This window comes from Canis lupus, chromosome 21, assembly GCF_003254725.2.
Source record: "Canis lupus dingo isolate Sandy chromosome 21, ASM325472v2, whole genome shotgun sequence".
In the NCBI taxonomy this organism is placed as follows: Eukaryota; Metazoa; Chordata; class Mammalia; order Carnivora; family Canidae; genus Canis; species Canis lupus.
In genome coordinates, this window is record NC_064263.1 from 32842289 (window position 1) to 32867650 (window position 25362).

A 25362-nucleotide genomic window follows, 5' to 3' on the forward strand; every position below is an offset into this window, starting at 1 on the left:
AGGCTATGCCTGGGCTCCTTCACTTTCCAGGGGCCCTGACACAGAGACTTTGTCAGACAAGCACACAGAGGGGAAGATTTCACTTTATTGTTACATCAATCTCACAAATAAACCCAACACAGCCAGAAACACTGAGCAGGTAAAAGTGCCAATGTGGAGGCCTGGCAACAGAAGGAGGAAAGAATCCAGTTCATTTCCCCCATGTCTCCAGCCTGGAAAGATATTTCTATTACACAAGAGTCAGGGCAGCTGACACAATAAGCAATCCATTCCACAGACACTTTGAGCTAAAGAATAGAAAATCTTACCAGGTGGGGTCTGTGCAGGGCAAGGATATAGAAAAGTCAGAAAACATTTGTTCCTCATATAACTCAGGCATAGACATACCAAATAACAAAAACAATAGTTTTCAAACTTCCTGTATTTGAGAGGGACCTCTAATAAGGAATGAGAAGGGTACTAGTTCTATAGGATTACTCCCTGCAACTGCCGGTCTTCAGAACTCTGACCTGGGTAGATACTTTCTTCCCATATCCTGAATCAGAGGTGCCAGAGAGAATTTCCTAGGATTCTGGGAAGAACTAACCTTACTTTTCACCTTGCCAGTCCCCATAAAGTGGATCAGGTACTCCCTCATGAATATCAAGGAGATATGGGCTATCAGAATAATCAACTTGGCAGCATTTAAAGACTAATGAAGCATAAGACTTCCCAGAGTGGTATTTAGACATTTTTAATTACCTCTATAAAGCCTGGGGTTTAAAGTACAATTATTTGGTTAGTGAATTCAAATGATTTGACTATACTGAATGAGATTATGATACCCTAAGCTCATATCACCCCAACTGTTTCTATTCCAAAACTGGAAAATCACTGGCTGATTCACAGAGGCCAGAAAGATCACTAAAGGCCACCTGATCATCTCTCTGACACCATATAATCCTGAACTCAAAGGGCCAGAATTAGTTACACCTTTCCAACACCGTAGAATTCCTGGCCTCACTTGGTCTAGACGGAATCCAAATAAGGATAAACTAGGCCAAGGAACTTCCAAGATGCCTCACTCGTGGCCAAGAGGCAAGGCTTGGAGTTTTCAACCTGGGGAAAAAGGGGTGAAGTATTTCAACTCAGTCTTAGGATAAAGAGCAGGCCAAAGTGGTGCCATAATAAGTAGAGCAGGAGAGTGGAGAGGCCTCAATGGAAAGGCACACGCTCCCAGGAAAAACTGGGGTGAATTTGGAGGGGGCACTAAAGGCTGATAAGCTGGGGTCACCCCTGCTGAAGTTCAGACATGGCCTTCCCTGTTGTGTCTGTGCTTAGTTTTCCATCTTGCTTCTACTATAGAGGCTGGTAGGGAGTCTGGGGGTGACCTCAGGCTATGGTATGGTTGTTTAGCTGTTCAAATGAGGGTTACCAAGTTCCTAGGAGCTTCTGTAAGTCTAAAAACATTCAGAGTTCCAAAGAGTTGTTTGATAGAGGCAGTAACTGAACACCACTTGATGAGATTGTTGGTGGGACCTGGCAAAATTCAAAGTGGGATGGATTAAACACTCTGGAAACTACTGCTATGAGCCAAGGGTAGACTTAAAATCTCTTAAAAATATATTCACAGCTGATTATTTTTCTGACTTCTCCCTGTACTTCTACAACCAAATTGAAGGGGAGATTTCATTACAGGTATCTGCATCCCAAACCTGACACCCCAAATAAAAAAGCTTTAAGAAACCCCTATGATCTCTAACATTTTGAGAACGGTCAGCAGACATTGGGCAGCCAGAAAAAGTGATCCTTAACACTGTCAGCTCCTGCCCTGCTTCTTTCTTTGAAGTAGAACAAGGCTGAAGAGTTTCCCAACCCTCAGTTCCCTGTCTGGAAATTCCTTTCCTGACTTCCACCACAGAAAGGTTTCCATAAGAGGGACTTCCCACCAATGGGATTCTACACAGTACTTCCTTCTATTCTGGATCTGCTTGGATTTTTTTCATCTCCTTTCCCTATTCCTATCCTTATCCCAGCTACTTGAGTCCATGGCAGACAAATAACAGGCTGGGCAGAAATAGTGAATAGATCTTAGGGTATTAATATCTAGGAGTCATCCTCAGGTTATTTACCAAAGCCTTCAATTCCATCTCAGAAAGTGATTAATGTTCTTTCGTCTCTGGTTCCTTCCCTCTTCTCCCCTTCAAGAAGTTCAAGGTGAGAGGCCGTCTCATTCATTTTTGTACCCTCAGCTTTTAGGTGCCAAAATAAAGTCCTAAATATGACAATTTAGGGCAGAGACTTTTAGTGGACTTAGCACACAGGAGGGAGGGCTACCCAGATCCTCCTGGCATCCATCTCCGAAGCAGATTCCTCCCCTACCTTGCTTTTTATAAACCCTCACTTCTTCACCTTTCTCTCAAGGCCTGATGTCAAAAGCAGCAGCATGGGAGAATGAATATAGCCTTGGCTTGTCGAGTCTGAGTTCTAGGTTCCTCTGCCACTGACTTAGTATTAACAGCTTAGAAATTCACTTGCCTCTCTGGACCTATAAATGAAGGAGCTGGACTAGATGATCTCTCTGGGCTCTTTCAGATAAATTTATTCTTGAGAAATCAATGAATTAATTAGAAGAAATTCCAATTCTGAGACATAGGTATCTCGCACCTCTTTGAAACAGTTGAAAGGAGGTAAAGGTCAGGTTCCTGTTTATTATACGTTTTAGCTATAGGAAAAGAAGCAAGTCTATCTATGGAGAAACAGAACCTGGCAGCCCCTATATTTGACTAATAAAAGCAAATTCCTGAAGAAGCAGAAAAGTAGGCCACAAGTGAGACCTGGCAGTGTCAAAAGGTCTATAAATTAAGTGATCAAAGGAGTAAAAAACAATGGCTATAACCAGATAAGATCTCTAAGCATGGACTAAAGTCTAGAGAGGTCTGGGTGGGAAGGAGTTCCTGGAGCTTTTATTAGAGGGAAGGACTTGGTCCACAGCAAGCTGCTACTGCATTTGGTTCAAACCCAGTTTTCTCAATCTGTCAACCTGGTATGTGTGCATACGTGCAGACATGCTGCAGTCTGTAGTTATGCTTCTGAAGTGCTGAAATGAGAAAGAAATAGAAGAAATGATACCAAATTCAAAGAAATTAGGTTGAAGGTAAGTACGATTTTAGTTTAAAAGCTACTTATTTCCCCCACCACTCTGTGCAGTATCATCACTACTTACTAGAATGTGGGCTAGAGAGTTTTATAGGGTGGTGAACTCTAGGGGTTGGGGATGGTGTACTTGTGGTAAGACCGAAGGACAAAGTAATCCAATATCCTACATGAATACCCCTCTACTTAATGACAAATGGATTTTACTGGACCTGACCTTGTCTTCAAGGGTACTTACTTGTCTTCATTCAAGGAAACTGTCTCCACAAAAGGGATTTCTTCTTTGTCTGTCTTCCCCATGATCAGCCGGTGCTTATCCAAATTTATGATGCACTAAAAACAAAGGAGAATCACTGGTCACTGTCAGTGATCCCACTGTCAATGGCAAAAGGACCCCTGTCTCAGAGAGTAAGTATCAAAGAGAAAGTAGAATCAATCCTACCTTAAGGGATCGGAGAGTCTGGAGACCAAGGGATATATTTTTCTCATTGTCCTCTAAAAAAAAAAATTAAGATTCATCTATTCCTATGCTGGTTTAGAAGTCAGCCTTATCACTGTTGGTTTCTATCTAATCTTCCTTCCATCCATCCAATAAACATCTGCTGAACATCTACTATATTAAGTAATTTTCCCGTTCCCAGATCATTACGGTTAAAAGGTAATAGAGCCAAGATTCAAACCTAGGACAAAACCCAGAATTTAGAGTAGTCTAGAGTAGAGTACATAAGGGAAAATATAGGAGATGGTGGGAAGTTATCAAGTGATTTATGGCAAAGAAGTAAGGGGATCTTGCCCTCTATTTCCAGCGAGTACAGGGAAAGCTCTTAGGAGCCACCTTCACTGGCACACAAAAATGTTTGTTTCTTACCCCTTACACGTTTTATACATATATATACTGAATCACAACTCCTTTTTCTTAGTAATTCTCAACATGTCTTGAATCTGGTACTTTGGAGAATAAAAATTGGGACAAGTCTATAGTACAGAAAAATGGAAACCTGGGATTTTGAAGTCAATATTTACAGGCATGAGATCTTATGAAGGTTTGGTGGAAATGGGGAGGGGGATTTACAATAGGGGTCCATAGGTCTAGTTCTCAATTCTACTCACCAACCACAGCTGCTGGACAGTCCAGGCGGAGGGAGCCCAGTGTGATCACCAGGTGCTCAATCTGGCCCACTACTTTCAGATGCCGGGGTAGAGAAAGCTTCTCTCCTTCATGTTTGTGAGATCTGACATGCTCCTTGAGTCTGCACCAGAGAGGGAGATATTAGAATCCCCTTGGCAGAGGCTTCTGATGGAATCTGGCAATGTCCACCTTATGACCCCCATTTGGACTTTTCCATGGATTTCCTGGGATTAATTTACCAAAAAAAGTGCTAAGTAGCCTATACTTCTTGTTTCAGAACTTTGTCCTACATATGCCAGGGGATTCTTTTTTTTAAAGGAAAGATTCAGTTCCTATTCTCAAAAAGCTATGTCACTATCTGTACTGGTGAAAAATGAAAGTCAATACACTCAGAAAATCCTATTCTGCATCCTAACATCCCCACCTATATGCAAGGCAATTTAGTTAACATGTCCTTTTAATCATGTGTGGGTAAGGGAACTCAGAAAGGGCAGGGGTTTGTCCTAATTTTAGAAGATGCTTTTGTTTGGTGTCTAATTTTCTCTTTGCCTTTTCTGTTTCAGTTTATCCTCATCAGTTAGTCTTTGGCTATAAGGTTAGTGGAGGCTGGCACTTATTTGGTAAATGCATCAAGATATTGACATTGACATCAGCAAGGAAGATCATGGAGAAAAGTCCTAATTAATTTAACTTGTCTCTGCAGGGGAGGAAGGAAAGGAACAGTACCCAGGTTTCACATAGTTATATAAGCTGATTGGAACAGCCAGCACCCAAGCTATCATGGGTTGGTGAATTAAAAACTTAATTACGGACTTTCTGTGCCAATACTTCTGCTTTACTCCATTTCCTCTCTTTTGGTGTGATAGCTCATCCAAAAGAAAAATAATTGCAGTTTTACAGATGGTTATTAATTCCTTTGGAATCATGCACGCTGCTGCCTAATTATGCACCAGGACATTATTAGTCTTTCTGGAACCATCACGTTGCACTATATCTCATCTCTTCACCACATAAGAAAGCTCAGGAATTTTTCCTACAAGAGCACTTGTGTCCTAGACTCCTCCCACCAGCCTAAATAGCAGTGTACAAAACCCAAAGAGCCAGCCTCAAAGAGTCACAGTGGTGGTGAGGGGTGAGGACAGGGTAGAAACAAGAAGGAACAGATCAGGCGGCAGAGATCACTAATTATATAAACTGAGCCTTGTTCAAGTCCTACCTAAGAGTATGAACATCTTGAAAGCAGCTTAGAATGAACCATTACATCTACCCTAGTGATTATTTCAATACAGAGATTAAGCTAGGGAATGATTTGTTGTTCTTAGGCCTAGAAGAGTGGAAAAGGACATTCGGTTGATCTTTCTAGTTCTGAGCTAGACCCTAGAGCCCATCTGGTACTTAGAAGGGAAGAAAAGGAAGAAGACATAAAAGTACCAATTGACTGAAAAAAAGAAAGATACAAAATAGGCTTTCTCTGATGAAAAGAAGAAGAACCCAATTCTAACTGTTAAACAACCAAAGACATTTAATATATGAGGTATCTGCTGCACACCCAATCCCCCGCAGGGGCGGCAGTAATATTTGTTTTTACATGTTCTTTTAGAGAGGAAAGGCACTAAGAAACTATTAGTTGGGACACTTGGGTGGCTCAGCGGTTGAACATCTGCTTTTGGCTCAGGGAGTGATCCTGGAGTTCCGGGATCGAGTCCCACATCGGGTTCCCTGCATGGGGCCTGCTTCTCCCTCTGCCTATATCTCTGCCTCTCTGTGTGTGTGTGTGTTTCTCATGAATAAATAAATAAAATCTTTTAAAAGAAAAAAAAAAAACTATTAGTTAATCACGCCTCCAATGGCTCAGGCCCAGCAGCAATAGCCGTCCTATTCTAAGTTCTGACTGACGCTTCTTGGGGTAGGCAGTATGGCCTCCAGAAGGATCCTGAACTAAGACAAACCATGTCCCTGCTTTTACTCATCTGAAGTATACCAACAAGACTGCTCCTTCTAATTTGTTATCTTTGCAGGGCACATATCAGGATCAGGGCTTGGCTAACAATGAGCCAAGGATCTCACATTCTCTCATTCCAGAGCCCAAAGGTCTTTGTTCAGAACTTAATAGGTGGGAGTTAATGGAAAACCTAATGCTTCCCTCATTCCCTGATTTCTCCCAGGTGCCTGAAAACCTACCATCTCCTCCCCAACTAAGGACTAATTCCAGCTGATATGTGAACTCTACATTCTTCTCTTGGAGATTTGTTAGAGACTCTCACCATCTCTAACCTCAAAAATAGATCCAGACAAAGAATGCATTAGCATCTGACTCTCACCTAGCACAAGTGGCTACTTACCCCAGTCTATCCACACAGGCTGAAGAGATGAGATTATATTGACAGCCTGTGTCAACCAAGGCTTTCACATCCTTTCCAGCACACTGTGGAAAGAAACATAATGTTCAGCAGGAACCAGAGAAGCAAAAGGGAAGGGAGCAAGCAGCAGATGTCATACGAAAGGCTGGGCTGGAGAGCATCTCACAATTATGGGTTGATAATGTCTAATCTTTAAACACTGCTGAGTCTCCTTTTAGGAGCCTTTCTCCTGCTGAATCTAGAGTGGACAGAGGATTCCAAAGGACTTCGGCTGTTTAATTCTATATACCAAGTAGCTCTTAATCGTGTGTGTGTGTGTGTGTGTGTGTGTGTGTGTGTGTGTATCAAACATCCTTTTGCAAATCTGATGAAAGCTTTGGTCCTTTTTCCCATAAAAGTGTACATGCATAAAAATATTACATATACTTCCTGTAAAACTCACTTATGAATTCTATGATAAGACCCATGCTCTATATACTTTGGAGGAGAGAGCCCCACTATGGGAATCACAGTGGGCCCAAATCCTACTTTCCAGAAAACCCTGGAAAAACTATTCTCAGAACATTACCTGGCAAGAAACCAAAATCATGTCATCATCATCAGACTTCTTTAGTCCCTCAGACTTAGCCTGATTCAGTTTGTTGGTCTTGGAGGCCCAAGGCACACGACTGCTTCGAAGTTTAGACAGGTTGGTTTCCATGAGGCGCCTCTGCAGAATGTTATGAGGTTGCTTGAGGAATAGAAATCAGAAGATTCTTAGTGACAAGTCATTTCCCCTTTTTCCCATTGTTCCCCAGGTACCACAGAAATAATGAAGAAGCCTCATATAACTGAGCTCTACCTTTGCTTTTTATTTATTCTTACTTTAAGCAGAGACTTCATTGGAATTACCAGAGCAGGTACTATAAATGAATTTGTAGTAGGCTACCCTGAATGAATGAAAGAGCAAGGTGGGACACTGGAAAATGTGGTTAGGGACAGTGAATATAGCTAAAGAGAACTGAGGAACCCTTGGGATTTGGATTACCTTGACCTGCTATCTCTCCTCCACTTACAAGGGCATTTCAGGAGAAAAATGACCCTGTGAAATAAATGTATCCTCCCAGGTAACTTACAGAAGTGGCAGTTCATTCTCACAGACCAAAGAAACCTACCCAGTACTGGCTATCAGAAGCTCTGCCCACTTCTATTTCAAGTCTCACTCCCTTACAGTCTCATCTTTTGGACCTAGTCTGCATATACCTTGGTGGCCTGACTCTCCTGTGGACTGAGTAACCCATGGGGTGGCTGGGGTGGGAAGAGAGGAATTCATACCTGCTGAGCAATCCTCTCAGGAGACACACTTTGGAACCTGAAGAACCCACAGGAATAATCCTTCCTAACATCCTCTGGACCTCAAGAAGCATAATGCAACTCTTATTATCCATTCTTCTTCTCTCCAGTGGGCCAAAAAGTGGGAATATAAAAGGGGCAGAGACTGACCAAGAAACAGGAGGCTTAATTAGATTTTAAATCTATGCCAGGATACCTAATGTTAGGAGGCAGAATGAAGAATGTGAACTCAAGTCTGCTCTTTGACAGAACTTAGAGGAGAGTTCATAGGGCAAGCCATATCCATGCTCTGCTTTTTCTATGCAAAGTGGCTTCCAGAAAATATAAGTTACTTCATGATAAGGACTTATTTGACCTGAGGAATTTCTATACAGAAGCATCTTATTCTCAATTTACAGTAATACTTAAAATCTCTCAAAGAAAAGACTCCAAGTTTCTATGTAACACATACCAGATGCCTCTTAATTTTAGAGGTGGGGGGGCGAAAATCACTCTTAGAAGTTCAGAGCCTAGAATTTTCCTAGGAAAGGGTCAGAACTAGTTAAGGTCTTCATTATCTACCACCTTACAATTTCTGAGGCAGAATGGAGTCAGAGCCATGACTCACTCTAACCCTGGTGAGGTGAAGAAATGGATTCCCAAAATACACAGATTCTTGGCAAAGCAGATTCTAAATTAGTATCCTTGGGAAAAGGGGAGAGAGAGAGGCACTTAAAAGAAAATGAGAGCTTCTTAACTTGATAAGGAGCTAGAGGAAGTGCTAACTCTGTCAGATTTCCTGGGAGAATGCTTTGCTCCTCAAAAGAAACAGAAATTCTTCATTCTTATCTCCCTTACTAATAAGCCTGGATTCCTAGCTCAAGTCATATTAAAGCAGGGTGTTTGCTTCTGTCAAGGCCATACTCAGCAGAACCAACTGAATTTGTAGAACTGTAAGCTGAATTTGTAGAACTGTAGATTGGAAGAGACTTCAAAAACAAATAAATAAAAGCCCTCTTCACTGAAAATTTGGATTTTTCTTCTATATCAGTTTTGCTGAAATGGCTTTACCTCACTACTCTTAATCTTTCAAAAGAGTCTAATCATCACTGGACAGATGAGGCACATGAGGAAAAATCTGAAATTGTTTTCCTTGAAGTCATCTCCCTTCTGAATTTTCCTCCTTCTCTACTGAACCCCTCCTTGGGCTATAAAACATACTCAAAGAAAATATAAAAATATATTGGGGAGAAAACGCCACGTAACCTCAGACCTTGCCTCCTCAACTCTTCAGCCTGCTCTAATCATATCCTTGTCTTAAATGGTCTATTTTTTTTAAAAAGCCAAAAACTTCCTGATATCCTGTATTTTCTTCATTGAGATTACTTCTGATCCCACAACATCAATAAAAATCTAATTTCCAAATCTGGTAGCTATTTTTCAGCCTTCATTTTCCTTGACCTCTCTAGGGCATTTGACCCTGCTGCTGACAATTCCTTTATTTGCTCTTTTCTTTAGTAACCAAAAAAGTTTCAAACATAATACATGCTCAGTGAAAAGATTCAAATATCACTGAAGTATACAAAATCAAATGGGAAAGCTTCCCAACTTCTTAACCTTTTTTCAGTCCCACTCCCTACAAATAACCACCATTAAATTTAGAAGTATATCCTTCCAAAAATATTAGTATATTTGTAAACATACACAAAAATAGAATCATACTATAACACTGTTCCAAAACTTTCTATTTTTGTTTAATATATGAAAGACATTTTTCTATGTCAGTACATAAAATTCTTTATTTTCACAACTAAAAGTATTCATAGTATAGTTCAGGAGCTGAAAATTCACAGCCAATAAACCCATATGAACCCCAGAATATTCTTCTTTGGTCATTTTATTATGCCTACATGTTTTAAATGACAGTGTAAATGCATATTTACCTCTTCTCCCAACCAAAATTTCACTAAAATCATGGTCAAGGAATAAGAAAGGCCTAAACATAGAAGAACAAAAGAACAATAAAGGGAACAACAATAACAAAAAAGGAGAGACCAAATTTTGGAATCTGAGCAGAAAGAAAAATGGTAACTGACCTAAGAGTAAAGAAAGCTAAGTACTTCACACCATTCTACTTCACACTATGCTAGAGCAGTAAAGACTGCCAGTTTTTCACCAAAATCCATGTTCTCCTATTCTTTTTGTATTCTAGATTTCTAGACTATGTTTCCCAGCCTTCTTTACAGTTAGGCATGGCCAGAGGACTGAGTTGTAACAAACAGAATAAGAGGAGAAGTGACATATATCACTTCTAGACCTGTCCCATAAAAATGTTCTGTGCACACTCCATTCTTTTCCTCTTCCGACTGGTTAGAATGGAGATGAGCCTTAGGGTAACCTTCTTGGAGGTCACATGTTGAAGACAGAAGAGCCATTGTCAGCCTAGCTCCCTAAGTGACTACATGAAAGAGGGCTGTTTCGCTGACTGTTACTTAAGAAAAAACTATTATGTTTGAGCTATTATGTATTTTGGGGTCTAGCTACATACAAAAGTAGTTTTCCTATTCAAACTAAAACTCTGAAAAGGCTAAGAAGTTAGAGGTATTAGAACCTCTACAGTTAAAGGATGGGAAATAGATTATTATAAAGCCTGCATAAAACTCCCACTTGACCCAGACAACTAGGAAGTATGCCAAAAGTATTCTTTTTGAAATAGTAAATCAAAAGACTCTGGTTGGTTAATAGTTTGTCTAAGCTTAGAAATTATGTACTGTCGATTTCTAGAACAGCTAACGGTGAGGATGGAGTGCACACTAATCAAGAGCTGAAGGATATGGGTTTAAAGATCAAAAAAACCCACACAGAGCCTCATATAGTGAACGAAAAAGATCCACAACAAGATTTCACATCACTCTGAATTTCTGGAATATTATTAGTGGCACAGATTCCAAAAGTTTCCAAAGAGAAAAAGATGATGCAAATACAAAGGATTAGGAATCAGAATGGCATAGGACAATTTAATGGTAATAATGGAAGCTAAAAGACAATGAAATAATACTTTTTAAAAATCTGAGAGTGCATAATTTCTTAACCTAGCCAAACTGTAAATCAAGACTCAGGAAAGTTATTTCCCATGCATCCTCAAAAAGCTACTGAAGGATATGCTATGCTAAAGTGAGGGAATACAATGAACAAAGAAAAAATCATAGGGTCCAAGAATAAAGGATTCAATAGAGAGGAGAGGTAAAGGACATTTTGATATTGGCACTGAAAGAAAAGTCTAGAATATAGGATGTGTAGCAGGCCTTGAGAGCAACCAGTCCAAAATGAAAATGGAAAAAAAACAAAACAAACAAACAAACAAAAAAAACAAAATGAAAATGGAGGATGGAGGGCTCCAGGAAGGATGTCTCCAAGAAAAAGGAGATGGACCTGCTAGATCATCTACACTTGTAAGGTTATCGGAGGGAGACTTAAGTTTTACATAGAAAATAACTAGGCAATTATTAATTTAAAGAAAAATAAATATTTGTATAAGAAAGGAAATAGAGTACATTATTTGACCCAGCTGTGAATAATATGAACATAGTAATAACAACGTTAGCAGTAAATGTTGATTGGACCCCAAACAGTTACTTAACAATATTAGTATAATCGGAGAGAGGACATGATAAAGAGGTGTAAGAGAATTAAACCCTTACCTATCATAGTAGAAAATCAATAGATAATGGTAAAATCTGTAAGTCAAGAAATAGTAGTATCACCATTTACCTAGAATATATGGAGATCCCTAGAACAAGGAATAGTCTAATTTTTTAAAAGTTTTAAATTATATACATGTATTTTTTAATAAAAATAAACGTTAAATGAAAATATATACCTCATATATTAGGAAAGTATTCAGCCACAAGAAAAGCCAACTTAAAATGGCTTAAATGAAAGTGTATTTTTTTTTTATATAACAAGAAGCCTGGAGGTAGGCAGATGCTGGCAATAATTCAGTAGTTTAACAATTTATCCCCTCATGGTCATATGATGAATGCTCCAGCTCCAGGGATTATTACATCAACATCTGAGGAAGGAGGAAGGGACTATGAGCCATCTATCCCTTTTATCAGGAAAACAAAAGCTTTCCCAAAAATTCCCCAGTATTTTCCCTATATCTTTCTTGGTCAGAATTAGCATGGCCAGTCTTAACTAAAAGAGAGGTTGGGAGAGAATTCAGCTTTTCTAATCTCTAGAGAGAAGTCAGGCAGGTACAAAAGTGCTGAAAATGGCTGATGATTTAACTATCTAATAGTGTCAGCCAAATTGTGGAAAGACCAAAGTGTGTGTGTGTGTGTGTACACAATGTAACCTAGGCAGGTATAATGTAAGGACATCCTATAGCTACCTTGGCACCGGTTTTCTTACATCTGATCTACTTTCTGCATTTTGTTTTATTTTTTTCTTTTCAAGTTTTTATTTAAATTCTAGTTACTTAACATATATAGTAAAATTGATTTCAGGTGTAGAATTTAGTGATTCATCACTTACATGTAACACCCAGTGTTCATCACAACAGATGCCCTCCTTAATTCCCATCACCCATTTAGCCCACTACTTTCTGCATTTTATTTTTTTTTTAAAGATTTTATTTATTTATTCATGAGAGAGAGAGAGAGAGAGAGAGAGAGAGGCAGAGACACAGGCAGAGGGAGAAGCAGGCTTCATGCAGGAAGCCCGATGCGGGACTTGATCCTGGGTCTCCAGGATCAGGCCCTGGGTCGAAGGCGGTGCTAAACCACTGAGCAACCAGGGCTGCCCCTACTTTCTGCATTTTAAAGCACATCCTCTACAGACATCTGAGTTTGAAGTACAAATGTACCCCAATTTAACTATTTAACTACTAATAGACATTTAGATTGTTTCCACATGTCTGTTATTAGAAAGAATGCTACAATAAAACTAACTCAACACTCCATTTTTCTTGACATTCTCTTCCACTGGCTTCTAAAATCACCTTTCTGTCTATTCACCGTCTCTTTTACTGGTTCCTTTGCCTCTGCTCATTTCTTAAATCATCACTCTGTCTTTGGTCCTTTTCTCGTTGTACATATCCTTTCAAGGAAACCTTATCTACTTTCATTGCATAAATTACTATCTTTATGATGATGACTCTATCTTATGCCCAAACCTCACTTTTGAGTTTTAGAGACACATAGATCCAATTGCCACTTTGAACTTTCTACTTAGATATTCTACAGGTACTTTCTTTTTTTTTTTTTTTCTACAGGTACTTTCAAACTTAACTTGTCCCACTGATCTTTCTCACAAAACCTGCAATTTCTCCCTTATTCCCTATCTTGGTGAGTGAAACTATGCCTCTTTAACACCTTATATTTCTCTCTCCATTTCTACTGTTATTGCTAAATTCAAGCAATCTCCTAAAAGATACCTTCATGGTCTCCTTACCCTACAGTGATTCTCTTGCCAGCTATATTGAACACAAAATCTTCAATTTAACATTTAAGATATTCCACTAAGTACCACTCATCCTCCTTCCCAATCTTATCTGTATCCCTCCATGAAGACTTTCTACCTTCAGCAAAATGACCAGTTGTCACATACTGCCTTGGGCAAATCACTAATCTTGCCAGGTATTACTTTCTCAAACTTTGCTTTCTTTATCAGTAATAAAATAAGTTTGAGCTCCAAAATCCTATTCACTTTTAACATTCTGGATCATTCCCTTTCCACCAACTTGTAAAATGTCACCACCACACACCCATTCATTCTTGTTTCTTCTAAAACGTAACTGGAATTGATCTACTTCTCCCCATCTTTACCTCCAGTCTGATTAAAGCCACCAACATGTTTTTCTTTTATACTACAGAAAAGTTTCAAAGTTTGTTAGACCTTAAAAATGCAATGTAACTTTAGTTGTCCTCATCCTCTAAGTTTTATTTTAAATAATGTACTTTTTTTTTAAAAATTGAGGACTAATTACATTATACACAGATTAAAGGTATATGACATGATTTCATATTTATATATACTGCAAAATGTTTACCACAATAAGTCTAGTTAACATCTATAACCCTACATCATTACAATTTTTTTCTTTTTTCTTATAATGAGGACTTTTAAAATCTACCTTCTTAGCGACTTTCAAACATGTACCACTTGTACCATTTGACCACCTTCATCTACTAGGCCCCCTGCCCTCCAGCAACCACCAATCTGTTCTCGGTATCTATGAACTTGGTTGTTGTTTGTTTTGTTTTTTAGATTCCACATATAAGTGAGATCATATGGTATTTGTCTTTGTCTGACTTATTTCACTTAGCATAATACCCTCATGGTCATCCATGTTGTCACATATGGCAAGATTTAATTCTTTTTTATGGCTGAATGTTATATATAATATATAATATATATATATAATATATATATATATCACATTTTCTTTGTCCATTCATCTACAGATGGACACCAAGGTTGCCTTCATATATATATATTTCTTGGCTCATCATTCCTTATCTGACCTGCAAAAAATTCCTAACTTGCCTTCTGCCTCTTCTTTCACCCTTCTCTAATTCATTCTCTACATAGCAACTAGGGTGAGTTTTTAAAAATATAGATTAGGTAATACATTTCCTTACTAAAAACCTTCAATGGCTTCCTATTTTTCTTTGGACAAAATTCAAACTTCTTACCGTGATCTATATGGTTCTACATCATCTGATCCCTGTCAATTTCTGCAACCTGCATCTATATACCATATACATGCCACACTCCCTTTACTCATCCACACCTCCTTGCTCAAAAACTCTTTCCCATTCCAATGCCTTTGCACTTGCTATTCCCTCTGTCTGAAATGTTCTCCCACTAACATTTCAAATAGTTAGCTTGCTCTCAACATGAGTCTCAGCTCAAATGTCAATTCATCAAAGATATCCTCCCTGCCTGTACTATTTGAAGTGAGTACCGCACTACTTTAATTAACATATCCCACAATTTCTTTCATAATAATTATAAGTTATTTTGCTTACTTATGTGTTTATTATTTCATTCCTCCACTATCCATTGTTAATTCCACAACGGCAGTGACCTTAATTGTCTTGATCACAGCTATATCCTTAGCTCTTGATATAATATGGAACGAACAAATCCCTACTCTTTACTTCTTCAAAAAGCCTTTCTTGATTAGTATCACCTAGTTCTTTCTTTCAGAATCCCTTTAATACTTACACATTATGCAATTTGTACTACTTACTTTCCCACTCCTTGACTATTGCTTTGTAAATTTACTTAAGTGGTTTATTTTTATGTTTATTGAAATATTGGCTTTCCAAGAATTGTCTTCTACTTTCCTGATGTCCTTCAAAATACACGTTAGTAATTAGCTAGAAAGTACTACAGGCTCTCTGGTAATCTTTTGGACATACTTCTCAAGTCATCCTCCTCAAAGGGATCTTGCTTTATGCTTTACCTCAACAAAGTAACTACTAACCTCAGCAGTCCCTAGTTCTCTACTGTTGCTGATATGTATAAACCCTAATCAGGGTTTAGGCATCTAAAATTTAGCAGCAAGCTCAAATGTGCTGCCTTCATTGTCATCAGGAGCTTCTTGAAGGAAATGGGTTCTGTGGGCAGTGCTGTATTCTGGGTAGAAACAGCTGAGTTTCCTCAATCTGGCACCCAATATGCTTAAATATCCCTTCTAATCAGGCTGTAGAGTGGGAAGAAAAGTGAGGTGAGAGGAAGTAGATTATACTGTGAGAATGCCACAAAATCATGATTTGAGCAAGAATTTCCAAGGCCTGTTTCTCAATCCCTTTGAGAACCTGAACCTAGACAGGATCAAACTAATGGAATTTTGTGGTCAAGAGACTAGACCAGACTAGAAAATAGGGAAATGACATAAGTCTACCTTCCTTGTAGCATTTACTCCCAGAGGAGAAATCCAGGTTTCTAGCTAGCAATAGAATAACAACTAGAACCACTTTGAAATAGGGGTTAGCAAATATAGTCCACTAGCCAAATCCAGCCTGATGTCTATTTTTAGAAATAAAGGTTTACTGAAACACAATGAACCCCACTCATTTACTGTCTATGGCTGCTTTTGCACTACAATAGCAGAGTCAAGTAGTTGAAAACGGAGACTGTTTGGACTGAAAAGCTGAAAATAGTTACTATCTGGTCCTTTACAGAAAAAGTTTGCCAATCCTTGCTTAGAGTAGTGTTTAAAATATATGCTTTACAGAATTAGACCTAGAAATACAGAGAAGAAACTGATGGTTGCCAGGGGGAGGGGTTGGGAGGGGTGAGCAAAATGGGTGAAGGGAAATGGGAGATACAGGCTTCCAGTTATGGAAGAAATATGTCATGGGAACAAAAAGCAAAAAAAATGATATTGTAAAAAAAATGATATTGTAATAGTGTTATATGGTGACAGATGGTAGCTACACTTGTGGTGAGCATAGCATAACCTATAGAGAAGCTGAATCACTGTGTTGTACACCTGATACCAATGTAACAATAGTGTCAACTATGTTCATAAAAATTTTAAATTAAAAAAATAAAACTGTTGAGAGAAAAACTCCACCAACCTCAAAATATGTACCTGCCAAATTATCCTTCAAAAGTGAGAAAGACTGTCTCAGAAAAAACAAGAATTGAGTAAATTTGTTGCTAGTGATGTGCCTTGCAAGAAATATTACAGTTTTTTAGAGAGAAGGAAAATGATATGTCAGAAACTTGGATCTCTATAAAGACAGGAAGTCACTGTTAAAGTAATAACTAAAATAAAACCTTCCCTTTTTCTTATTCTTAATTAATGTAACAGACAATAGTTTTTTTCAAAATGATAATAGCAACAATATATTTGATTACATATGCTTTTATATAGTATATGCTGATATGCTCTTATGCATAGGTGAAATGAGATTAGTAACAGCAATGATACAAGAGATGGGAGAAAAGAATTAGGATTATTTTGTTATTATAAATTGTTGAGGAAGGTCATGGAAAAGACATGACTACTGGTTGACCCATGAGTTGGGACTGTACCATCCAAGGCTCTTATCCCTACCCCTGTCCTTGGAATGTGAATTCCATTTGCCTTTCCCACTCCTAGAGGTTGCTCCAAGAACACAGCCTTGAGATAGTGATTTGGTGTTGAGAACACCTGCAGGTATGCGTACATGAACTTAGTCAAGGCCTTCCAACAAGCTTTTAATATTTGATAGGCAGGTACAGGGATCTAGTCATCTTAGTGCTGCCTAAGACAAGCCTCGTATGTAAGTTCCTTTTGCTCATTAAACCTGCCACCTACCAAGAAAATAAAATATAAATAAATAATAAAATATATGCTTTAGAGTCAGGCAAAATTGAGTTCAAGTTAGTAAGAACTTTGTAGGGCATTTGTGTAGATTAAATGAGATGTCCACATGGAGCATTTAACACTGTGACAGGTATAGAGTAAGCACTCAAATGTTGGTAAGTGTATGTTTGTGAATATATGTATTTAAAATTCTCATGCTCAGCCTAAAATTGAAGCTGATTACCATTCACCTATTTTTTTCCCTAAAAGGGCATGAAATCATCCTATTCCGGTTTAGTCCTTATTTAAAGTTTATAGATAAACATGGACTCCTAATTGACTCTCAAGTCTAATATATATGTCTATCAGATCTTGAAAATCTAAGAGCACCAATACCTGTGCCTTCTCTTCTTTATTAGTTGAATATATAATGTGACCCATTCTACCCCATGGGAATACAGACAGGTTGTCTTTGGGTTTACAGCTGCTCAAAAACATATGAGGATCTATTTAAGGTAGTCTGTCATATTGCCCTAGACCTTCTGTGTGACCAAAGACCTGTTATTTCAAAGAGAAGAGCCTTACTCCTGGTTGTTATCTGCTTTGTAGATTGGTCTGAGGCAGTGGTTTCGCAGGTACCCATGGTAGACTGGATTTTTGTTAGGAAGGATCCACACATAGGCAGAGATTCAACCAGATAAACTGTAAAGTTCTTACTCTGAAGTTCTATAGGGCACACTCTGGCAGCAGCCTTTTCTCCATAACATCTAATAGTCAGTTGACTCACCTTGAAATGATGACACTGTAATCAAATATTGATCTCTATCACTAGTCACATCAGGCCAGAGTAATCACTTCTTCCACTGAACTCCTTTGGTGCTTATTGACTGTAACACCTTGACAACTAACATAGGCTTCCTGGTGGTGTTATTTATCTCCTTGCGGAACTCTCTTCTTGATTAACTAAGAGATAATCCCAACTTAACTCATTCAAAAATTCTTGATTCTTATTCCTTATCCCTAGTCTGCTCTTCCTGTAGTCTTATCCATTTCAGTAAATGACAACTTTATTCTTCCAGTTGCTAGGTCAAAAATCTTATGGTCATTTCTAACTACTCTTTCTTCCAGACCCTTAATCCAGTCTAGCAACTAAACTTGTCAGCTTTACCTTCAAAATATATCCAGGACCTGATCTGTCCTTGTCCCTTTCACTGCTATCACACTGCTCTGAGCCACCTTCATCTTTCACCTGAATTACTATACAACAGCTTCCTAATCAGTCTCCTTCCTTCTACTCTTGCCCTTCTTTAGCCTAATCCACAGAGTAGTCTGAGTGATCCTTTTAAAAAATAAGTCATGTCATGTTACCCCTCTGCACAAAGTCTTCTACTAGTTTCCCATAACAGATGAAAGGCCAAATATCTGTACAATGACCTATAAGGCTCTGAGTAGTCTGGCCTCCCACTAGTTCTCTGATATTATCTCCTATCACCCTCCCATTTGCTCATTTTGCTCTGGTCACAATGACCCTCTTACAGTTTTTCAATCACCTCAAACACACTGACACTTCAGGCCTTTACACTTTCTGTTCCTTTTGCCTAAAACATTCTTTCCCAAGGTGTTTTGGTCTGATTTACTTCAGTATCTCCTAAAATGTAATCTTATCAGAGAGGCCTTCCCCGACCACCTTATATAAAGTACAAGGTTCCACTTCACCCTACACTGGCCATTGTGATCTCTATTTCTGTTACCCTGGTTCAACTTCTCCATAGCACCTATTGCTACTTGATATATTATATATTTACTTGTTTTTATTTTCTGCCTTCTTCCCTCACAACAATACAAGTTCCATTAGGACAGAAACTCCATTTTGGTTCACTATCATATCTTTAATGCCTAGAGTACTGACTGATATGTAATAAGTGCTCAATAAATATTCGTGGAATTAATTAATTAATCTATCCTGCTCTTCGCCTAATCTATATAAACTTCTTGTAGAAAGAAACTTTACTATATCTTCTTTGTGGTCTGAGCACCTAGCACCATGTCCTGAACACAATAAGTGTTCAAATAATGTTTCCCATAATGAAGATACAATCTTGGCTCTGGAAATCTTCAGTTTGCCCCAGATCCTGGTACTACATTGGTATTTCACGGTCTTCTAAAGCTCCAAAGTTCTCTGATTCAAATCCTGTAGCATTGTGGCTTGTGGCATTCTAAACAGGTAGATAAGATACTCAGAATATGTGGCTAGTCATATCATGGTCAGTTTCCTTTGCTGTGTTCCATTATCCTTGCTCCAGCCTCCATTCCTAATTCTAGTGAGTTTTTCTAAAGCATTTGGCTATAAGCAGAATTAATCATAAATAGGAAAGAAAAACACTCTCCCTGTTGCTGGACAACTAAGGATATGGCCTGATGGGTCACTAATATTATCAGATAGGAAAGACAGCATATATTACCCCATGACAGAACTGGTGGGTTTTTTTTTTGTTTTGTTTTGTTTTTGTTTGTTTGTTTGTTTTGGGTGGGACTGTTTTAAAAATTAAGAAGTCCTTACCACAATGAAAAGAACACTTGCAAAACTGGTAGCTAAGACAAAAGAAATTACAAAAAGCAAAACTCCAAAAGCAGAGATTTTTTTCCTCTAGCTTCATCAACTTTTAAAAAAATAATAAATCACATAAAATATTACTCACTCATATCTCTGATTTTTGATTCTTAATCTCATACAGAAACAAACTATCACAAAATTAAATGATCAACAAAATAAGATAATCAGACATAAGAAATAAGATTAATATCCACACTAGACTTTGTAGCAGCTAACTACACACAAACAGGAATAAGACAAAGACACTTCCCTGGGGCCAAGAGAAGACCACATCTGATTACCCATGGGTGCTCTCTGAGAATCTAAAATAAAGTTGGCCGGCTAGTATCAAATAGTGAATGGTGAATCAAATAGTGAAACAGCATGGTAAAAGGTAGATAATTCATAAAACCCAGGAATACAACTCTAATATAGGTCACTAGCGTGAGGAAAACAACCCAGTCTCCTCACTGGCATAAACCCCAGACTCAGTTAAAACTAATTTGTCTTTTCTTATTTCTGTACCATTAACAACAACAACAAACACCTAATTTGTCCTTTCTCCCCTATCTCTCTCTGATTCTATCCCCTCCTTTTTCTTGTTCCTCCTCCATTTAGTTTGTACTATAGACCTATTCAATCAGTTTTGGCATCCTCAGAAATTCACTTAGGTGAGAGGTAACTGAGTCAACACTGGTCTATACTACCAGATGTATCCATAAAGTGAAGCAATAGGGTACTTATTAGGTTATTTCTTAGATTGTACTGAGGCAGCAAGATCAGTTCTAAGAGAGCTTAATCATGCTACCTCACCCCACTGCACACAGCTTTCCTTTCCCTACCTCAATCTGCCTTGGTTTCTGTGACCTGTTCTAGCTCTTCTGTGCAATCATTTGCACATTAAGGTGTGAGAACAGTGAGAGAGGGATATCAAGTTCATGGCAATGGTGGCAATGGAGGTGGGAAGAGAGAAAGTGTGAACCCTAATTCAGGGTCTCACAGTAAACTGCGGTGCATCATATCCATGGCAATAACTTGCTTAAGGATGTTTCCTCCTTCCAGCCTACTGCCTATGTTTTATGCTATCAGCTCCTTTGTGGCTCAACTGACACAGACTGGAGTCAGAAAAGCAGATGGAATTCTTCCTACACAGGATGAAGTAATACACAGAATGCTAAGCAGAAGGATGGAGCGGTAGTTCCTCAGGGCCAGGGAACTCTGACAGCCCAGGATAACCAAATGTCAATCATTTCTTAAATCCAGCATAAGGGGAAGAAAAACATTCCAGATTTTACTTCTTTTTCTAAATATTCTCTCTTTATTTGTTCCTGAGGTTTCTAGGAACTAGGATTATTTTGGCCTGAAGGCAAGAAGACTTAGACCTGGTTTGCTAAATGAATCTACACTGCTTTAACTTGAAAGAAGGGAAGAAAGAGAGTTATCTCTTTTCTTGGAATGCATTTCAGTCACTCACCACTCAGAGTGAGCATAAATTATATTGACTATCCTGTGGCTTTTGCAGAAAAACTACCTTTGAAAAAAACAGAGCAAAATAACTGGGTAGCCATCCCCTGCTCAAAAACAACTGAAATTATTTTTGTCACAATGGGTGAGGGCAAATCTGATATCAGTATCTCTGTGTTATTAGAGATACTAAGAAAAAGCAGCAGATTCAGAAGTTCTCCCTTCCATAGTCATCTGGGGCTTGAAATGGCAATTTCAGTGAACCAGGCCAACACTCTTCCTTTCCTGTCAAATTAAATATTCCCAAATCTCAAAAAGTACTGAAAAAATTATACAGAGCATCTACCTCATTTAAAAGACAATTAATGCTTCACAAGTTACTGCCCAGATGAATAAAGTGATTGTGAACTTCAAGGAAACAAGTAAACCACAAGAAAACTCCAGATAGGGGCACCTGTGTAGCTCAGGTGGTTAAGCAGCTAGCTGCCTCTTGATTTTGGCTCAGGTCATGATCTTGGTGTCCTGGAATCTAGTCTGTATTGAGCTCCACGCTCAGCAGGGAGTCTGGGTGAGGATTCTCTCTCTCCCTCTGCCCTCCCCCACCCCCTACTCCCCACTTGTGCGTGTGCGCATGCCTATACTCGCACTCTCTCTAGCAAATAAATAAATCTAAAAAGATAAGAAAACTCCAGATAAAACCACAAAGTTAAACATATATTTGGCCCAGTACCACTACAGTGACTGAAGGATGAGAGTCAAATACAGTTCTTTAAACTAGTAACCCTGAATCATTCATCCCCTTTCTTGGAGAGGACAGCATAGTGTTTGCATCCAGACCTCCAGCCCTGGGGTTTCTCCTTCTTAAGGCGAACCCTCAAGAAACCTGCAAGAAAAAAAAGCCTGCGCCAGCTTCAGCTCTAGCTCCAGACGTTAGCTGGTCAGTGAGATGGAGCAGCCTGGCTTCCTCTCTCTAGCCACTCTATGTGGGTAGGAATAAGAGTAGGGGGAGAGATGAGAATGATAAAGAAATACCTGGGGTTCAAGAAACCTCCTTCACATTCGACCCTTTTTCTGCCCGCCCCCCGCCCCCCAGGATGGAAGGTTAAGATAGATAAGCCCAAAAATCAAACGGAGTAGATTTTGCATAGTGGGGAATGGATTTAACAAAATCATCTGGGTATGGTGACTGCCAAGAACCCCCCCCTTCCCACACCCATTAGGAGTCACCTCTGTCTGGGTCACCGGACCGGCCAAGCAGCCCAGCCAAGCGAGGCTCAATCATGCAATCACATTCAGTACTACGAGGAAGAATAACGGGAAGGAAAGCGACCAGAGGGCCGGAAGGCAGGACAGGGTCTCCTACACAAGAAGGGAGAGGCACGAAGGGGAGAGGCAGAGCGCAAGGCAGCGAGAGCTGGTGGAGCTACGACGGAATCCGAGGGAAAGTGAAGCAAGGAGATGCTGGCGGAGGGGAATCCGGACAGGAAGGGCGAGCCAGCGGGCAGCGGCGGAGGGGGCGGGCGCGGGGGCCCGGCCGGTGACTCAGTGAAAGCGGCCGAGGCCGGGCCCGGGGAGACCGCACGGCGCGAAGGTGACCGGCCGCCGCGCGCGGGCCTCCCGAGAGGGGCGCGGCCGCGGGGGCTCACCGTGTCCTTGGACGAGCCCAGCTTCTTGAGGCCGTCCAAGGGCAGCAGGTCGGCGGAGTCCTTATGAATGAACTGCACGGCCTGTTTCATCCGGCGCTGCTGCCGCAGCGACGCCGCCTCCCGCATGTCCGAATCCTTGCGGCCGCCCTCGCTGAGGAGCCCTGAGTAGAACATCGCTGAGGCGCCCGCGGCCCAGCGACCCCGGTCGCTCCCCGCTCCCCCGCCGCCCTCAGCCTCGAGCTCCTCCGGCGCCGCGAGAGCCGCGCGCCGAGCATTTTATAGCCGAGCGTGACGTCACGGGGAGCAGCCAGTGCGCGCGCGGAGGGGCGGGGCCAGCAAGCGCCCCCCCCCCCGCCCGGCGCGCCGCTCTCCCGCGTCCCGGGCGGACCCGGCTCTCCGCGCCACGTCGGTGAAGGGAAGGGCCCGCGAGGGGCGACGCGGGCCGGACCGACTCAGAGCGCCGAGGGCCGGCCAGGGCCGCTTTACCCAGCCTCCCTCCCCCGCTGTGGGTGCCCCGCATCCCCTGGAGCGGGATAGGGTGTTGGGGGCCCCACGGTGCGGCGGCCTCCCCCACGCCCGCCGCGCCGCTCCCGACTCGGCTCACCTGGCCACGCCGTGGCCGACCCGGGGATCACCGCCAGCTGAGCCATGCCCCAAATCCTTCCCTCCGCGCCCCTCCGGGAGTCCCGGCGTCTACAGCGCCCTTCAGAGTTGGGATGGCTCGGGACTTCTGCAACTTCAGGTCCGTCCCCACCCACCAGGCCACGTGACTGCGGGCCTGCTGGAGCTGGCTTTCCGGGGACCCCCCCCCCCCACCGCCCTTGGCTCAGGGCACCCCCGCATCCTCACTTGGGAGCGGGGGCGCAGGGCCGGCTGGAAACCTGCGGGTCAGCCTAGGGCTGCGGAAGGCGACAGTCCCCCCTCTGCGACTGCACGGAGTGCGGCCCCACACCTGCTCTGCGGAACCCCTGACGGAAAAGCAAGGATGTCCCAGCCAACACGTAAGGGTCACCGTGGGGGAGGGTCTTTCACTCTCCTCTTCAGCTGGTTTCCAGGAGCAATGGGAACCGGGTTTTCTTTGAGTCCTCCCTACTCTGAAGCTATTCTTTTAAAAAAAAATAATAATAAACGTTATTTTTTAAATTTTTAATTTTTTTAAAAAGATTTTATTTATTTATTCATGAGAGACACACACAGGCAGAGGGAAAAGCAAGCTCCATGCAGGGAGCCGGACTGCATCAGGAACTCCAGGATCATGCCCCCGGCTGAAGGCTGGTGGGAAACCGCTGAGCCACCCAGGGATCCCTAAAATTTTAATTTAAATTAATTTAAAGTTAACATATAGTATATTACCAGTTTCAGGATTAGACTTTAGTGATTCATCGGTTGTATAGAACACACAGTGCCCATTACATCAAGCGCTCTCCTTAATGCCCATCTTCCAGTTACCCCATCCCTCCACCCATCTCCCCTCCAGCAACCCTCAGTTTGTTTCCTACAGTTAAGAATCTCTCATGATTTGCTTCCCTCTCTGTTTTCATCTTATTTTATTTTTCCTTCCCTTCCTCTGTGTTCATGTTTTGTTTCTTAAGTTCCACATATGAGTGAAATCATGTGATATTTGTCTTTCTCTGACCTACTTATTTCACTTAGCATAATGCCCTCTAGTTCCATCCATGTCTTTGCAAATGGCAAGATTTCATTCTTTTTGATAGCTAAGTAATATTTCATTGTGTATATACACAACATCTTTTTTATCCACTCATCTGTGGATGGACAGCTGGGCTCTTTCCATATTTTGGCTGTTGTGGACATTGCTGCTATAAACATTTGGGTGCATGTGCCCCTTTGAATCACTATTTTTGTTTTCTTTGGATAAATACCTAGTAGTGCAATTGCTAGGTTTGGGATAGTTCTCTTTTCAACTATCTCCATACTGTTTTCCAGAGTGGCTGCACCAGTTTGCATGTAAGCCATTCTGATGGGTCCTTCAGGCTTCCTAGCTTCTGGCCCCTATGTTGTGACTTAATACAAACTGGGTTTCCATCCTAGAGACCACTAGCACTACCCTCTCCCACCTTGTGTCTCAGGAGGAGATATGAAGCAGAAAGATCAGTTCGCTGAAGAGAACCAACAAAAGTAACAATATTGACATTTACTGAGCCTTTGCTGTGTGTGTCACATCCTGGCATAAACACTTAAAAAATGCCACTTTTTATTGAATCCTGCCAATAGCTTATGAGATGATATTATCCATTATCTGTATTTCATAGGCAAATACTTGAGACCCCCTAACTGGTCTCCTGAATGTTCTTTGGTTCCCTTTCAATCCATTGTTCTTTGCTGCCAGAGTAACCTTTTCAGACTACAAGTGTTATCATCTCACCTTTCAGTTTAAAGCACCACAAAAAATCTTT

At 40.7% G+C, this 25362-nt stretch overlaps 1 protein-coding gene across 2 annotated transcripts; it reads right to left on the reverse strand.

Annotated features, from left to right (window-relative positions):
- Positions 1 to 65: 65 nt before the first annotated feature.
- Positions 66 to 23691, reverse strand: NRIP3 (nuclear receptor interacting protein 3). 2 transcript variants are annotated; one of them, XM_035704273.2, is made up of 8 exons: positions 23550 to 23691; positions 22946 to 23106; positions 7193 to 7354; positions 6607 to 6689; positions 4246 to 4385; positions 3578 to 3630; positions 3374 to 3468; positions 66 to 3079 (listed from the first exon to the last, which is right to left on the reverse strand). In XM_035704273.2, the coding sequence occupies exons 1-8, from the start codon at positions 23593 to 23595 to the stop codon at positions 3064 to 3066; spliced, it is 756 nt and encodes a 251-aa protein (XP_035560166.1). In that variant the 5' UTR covers positions 23596 to 23691; the 3' UTR covers positions 66 to 3063. The 2 variants fall into 2 exon arrangements, with proteins under 2 accessions (XP_035560166.1, XP_025315213.1); XM_025459428.3 differs by lacking the exon at positions 23550 to 23691 and having other exon boundaries at positions 22946 to 23200.
- Between the last annotated feature and the right edge of the window lie 1671 nt (positions 23692 to 25362).

Excerpts from the sequence above, each read along its gene's own strand:
- NRIP3 (XM_035704273.2), bottom strand. The coding sequence starts at position 23,595 with ATGGCTCAGCTGGCGGTGATCCCCGGGTCGGCCACGGCGTGGCCAG. Across the intron at positions 23,107-23,549 it reads GTCGGCCACGGCGTGGCCAG|GGCTCCTCAGCGAGGGCGGC; the intron begins GTGAGCCGAGTC and ends TGTTCTACTCAG. Across the intron at positions 6,690-7,192 it reads TGATTTTGGTTTCTTGCCAG|TGTGCTGGAAAGGATGTGAA; the intron begins GTAATGTTCTGA and ends TTCTTTCCACAG.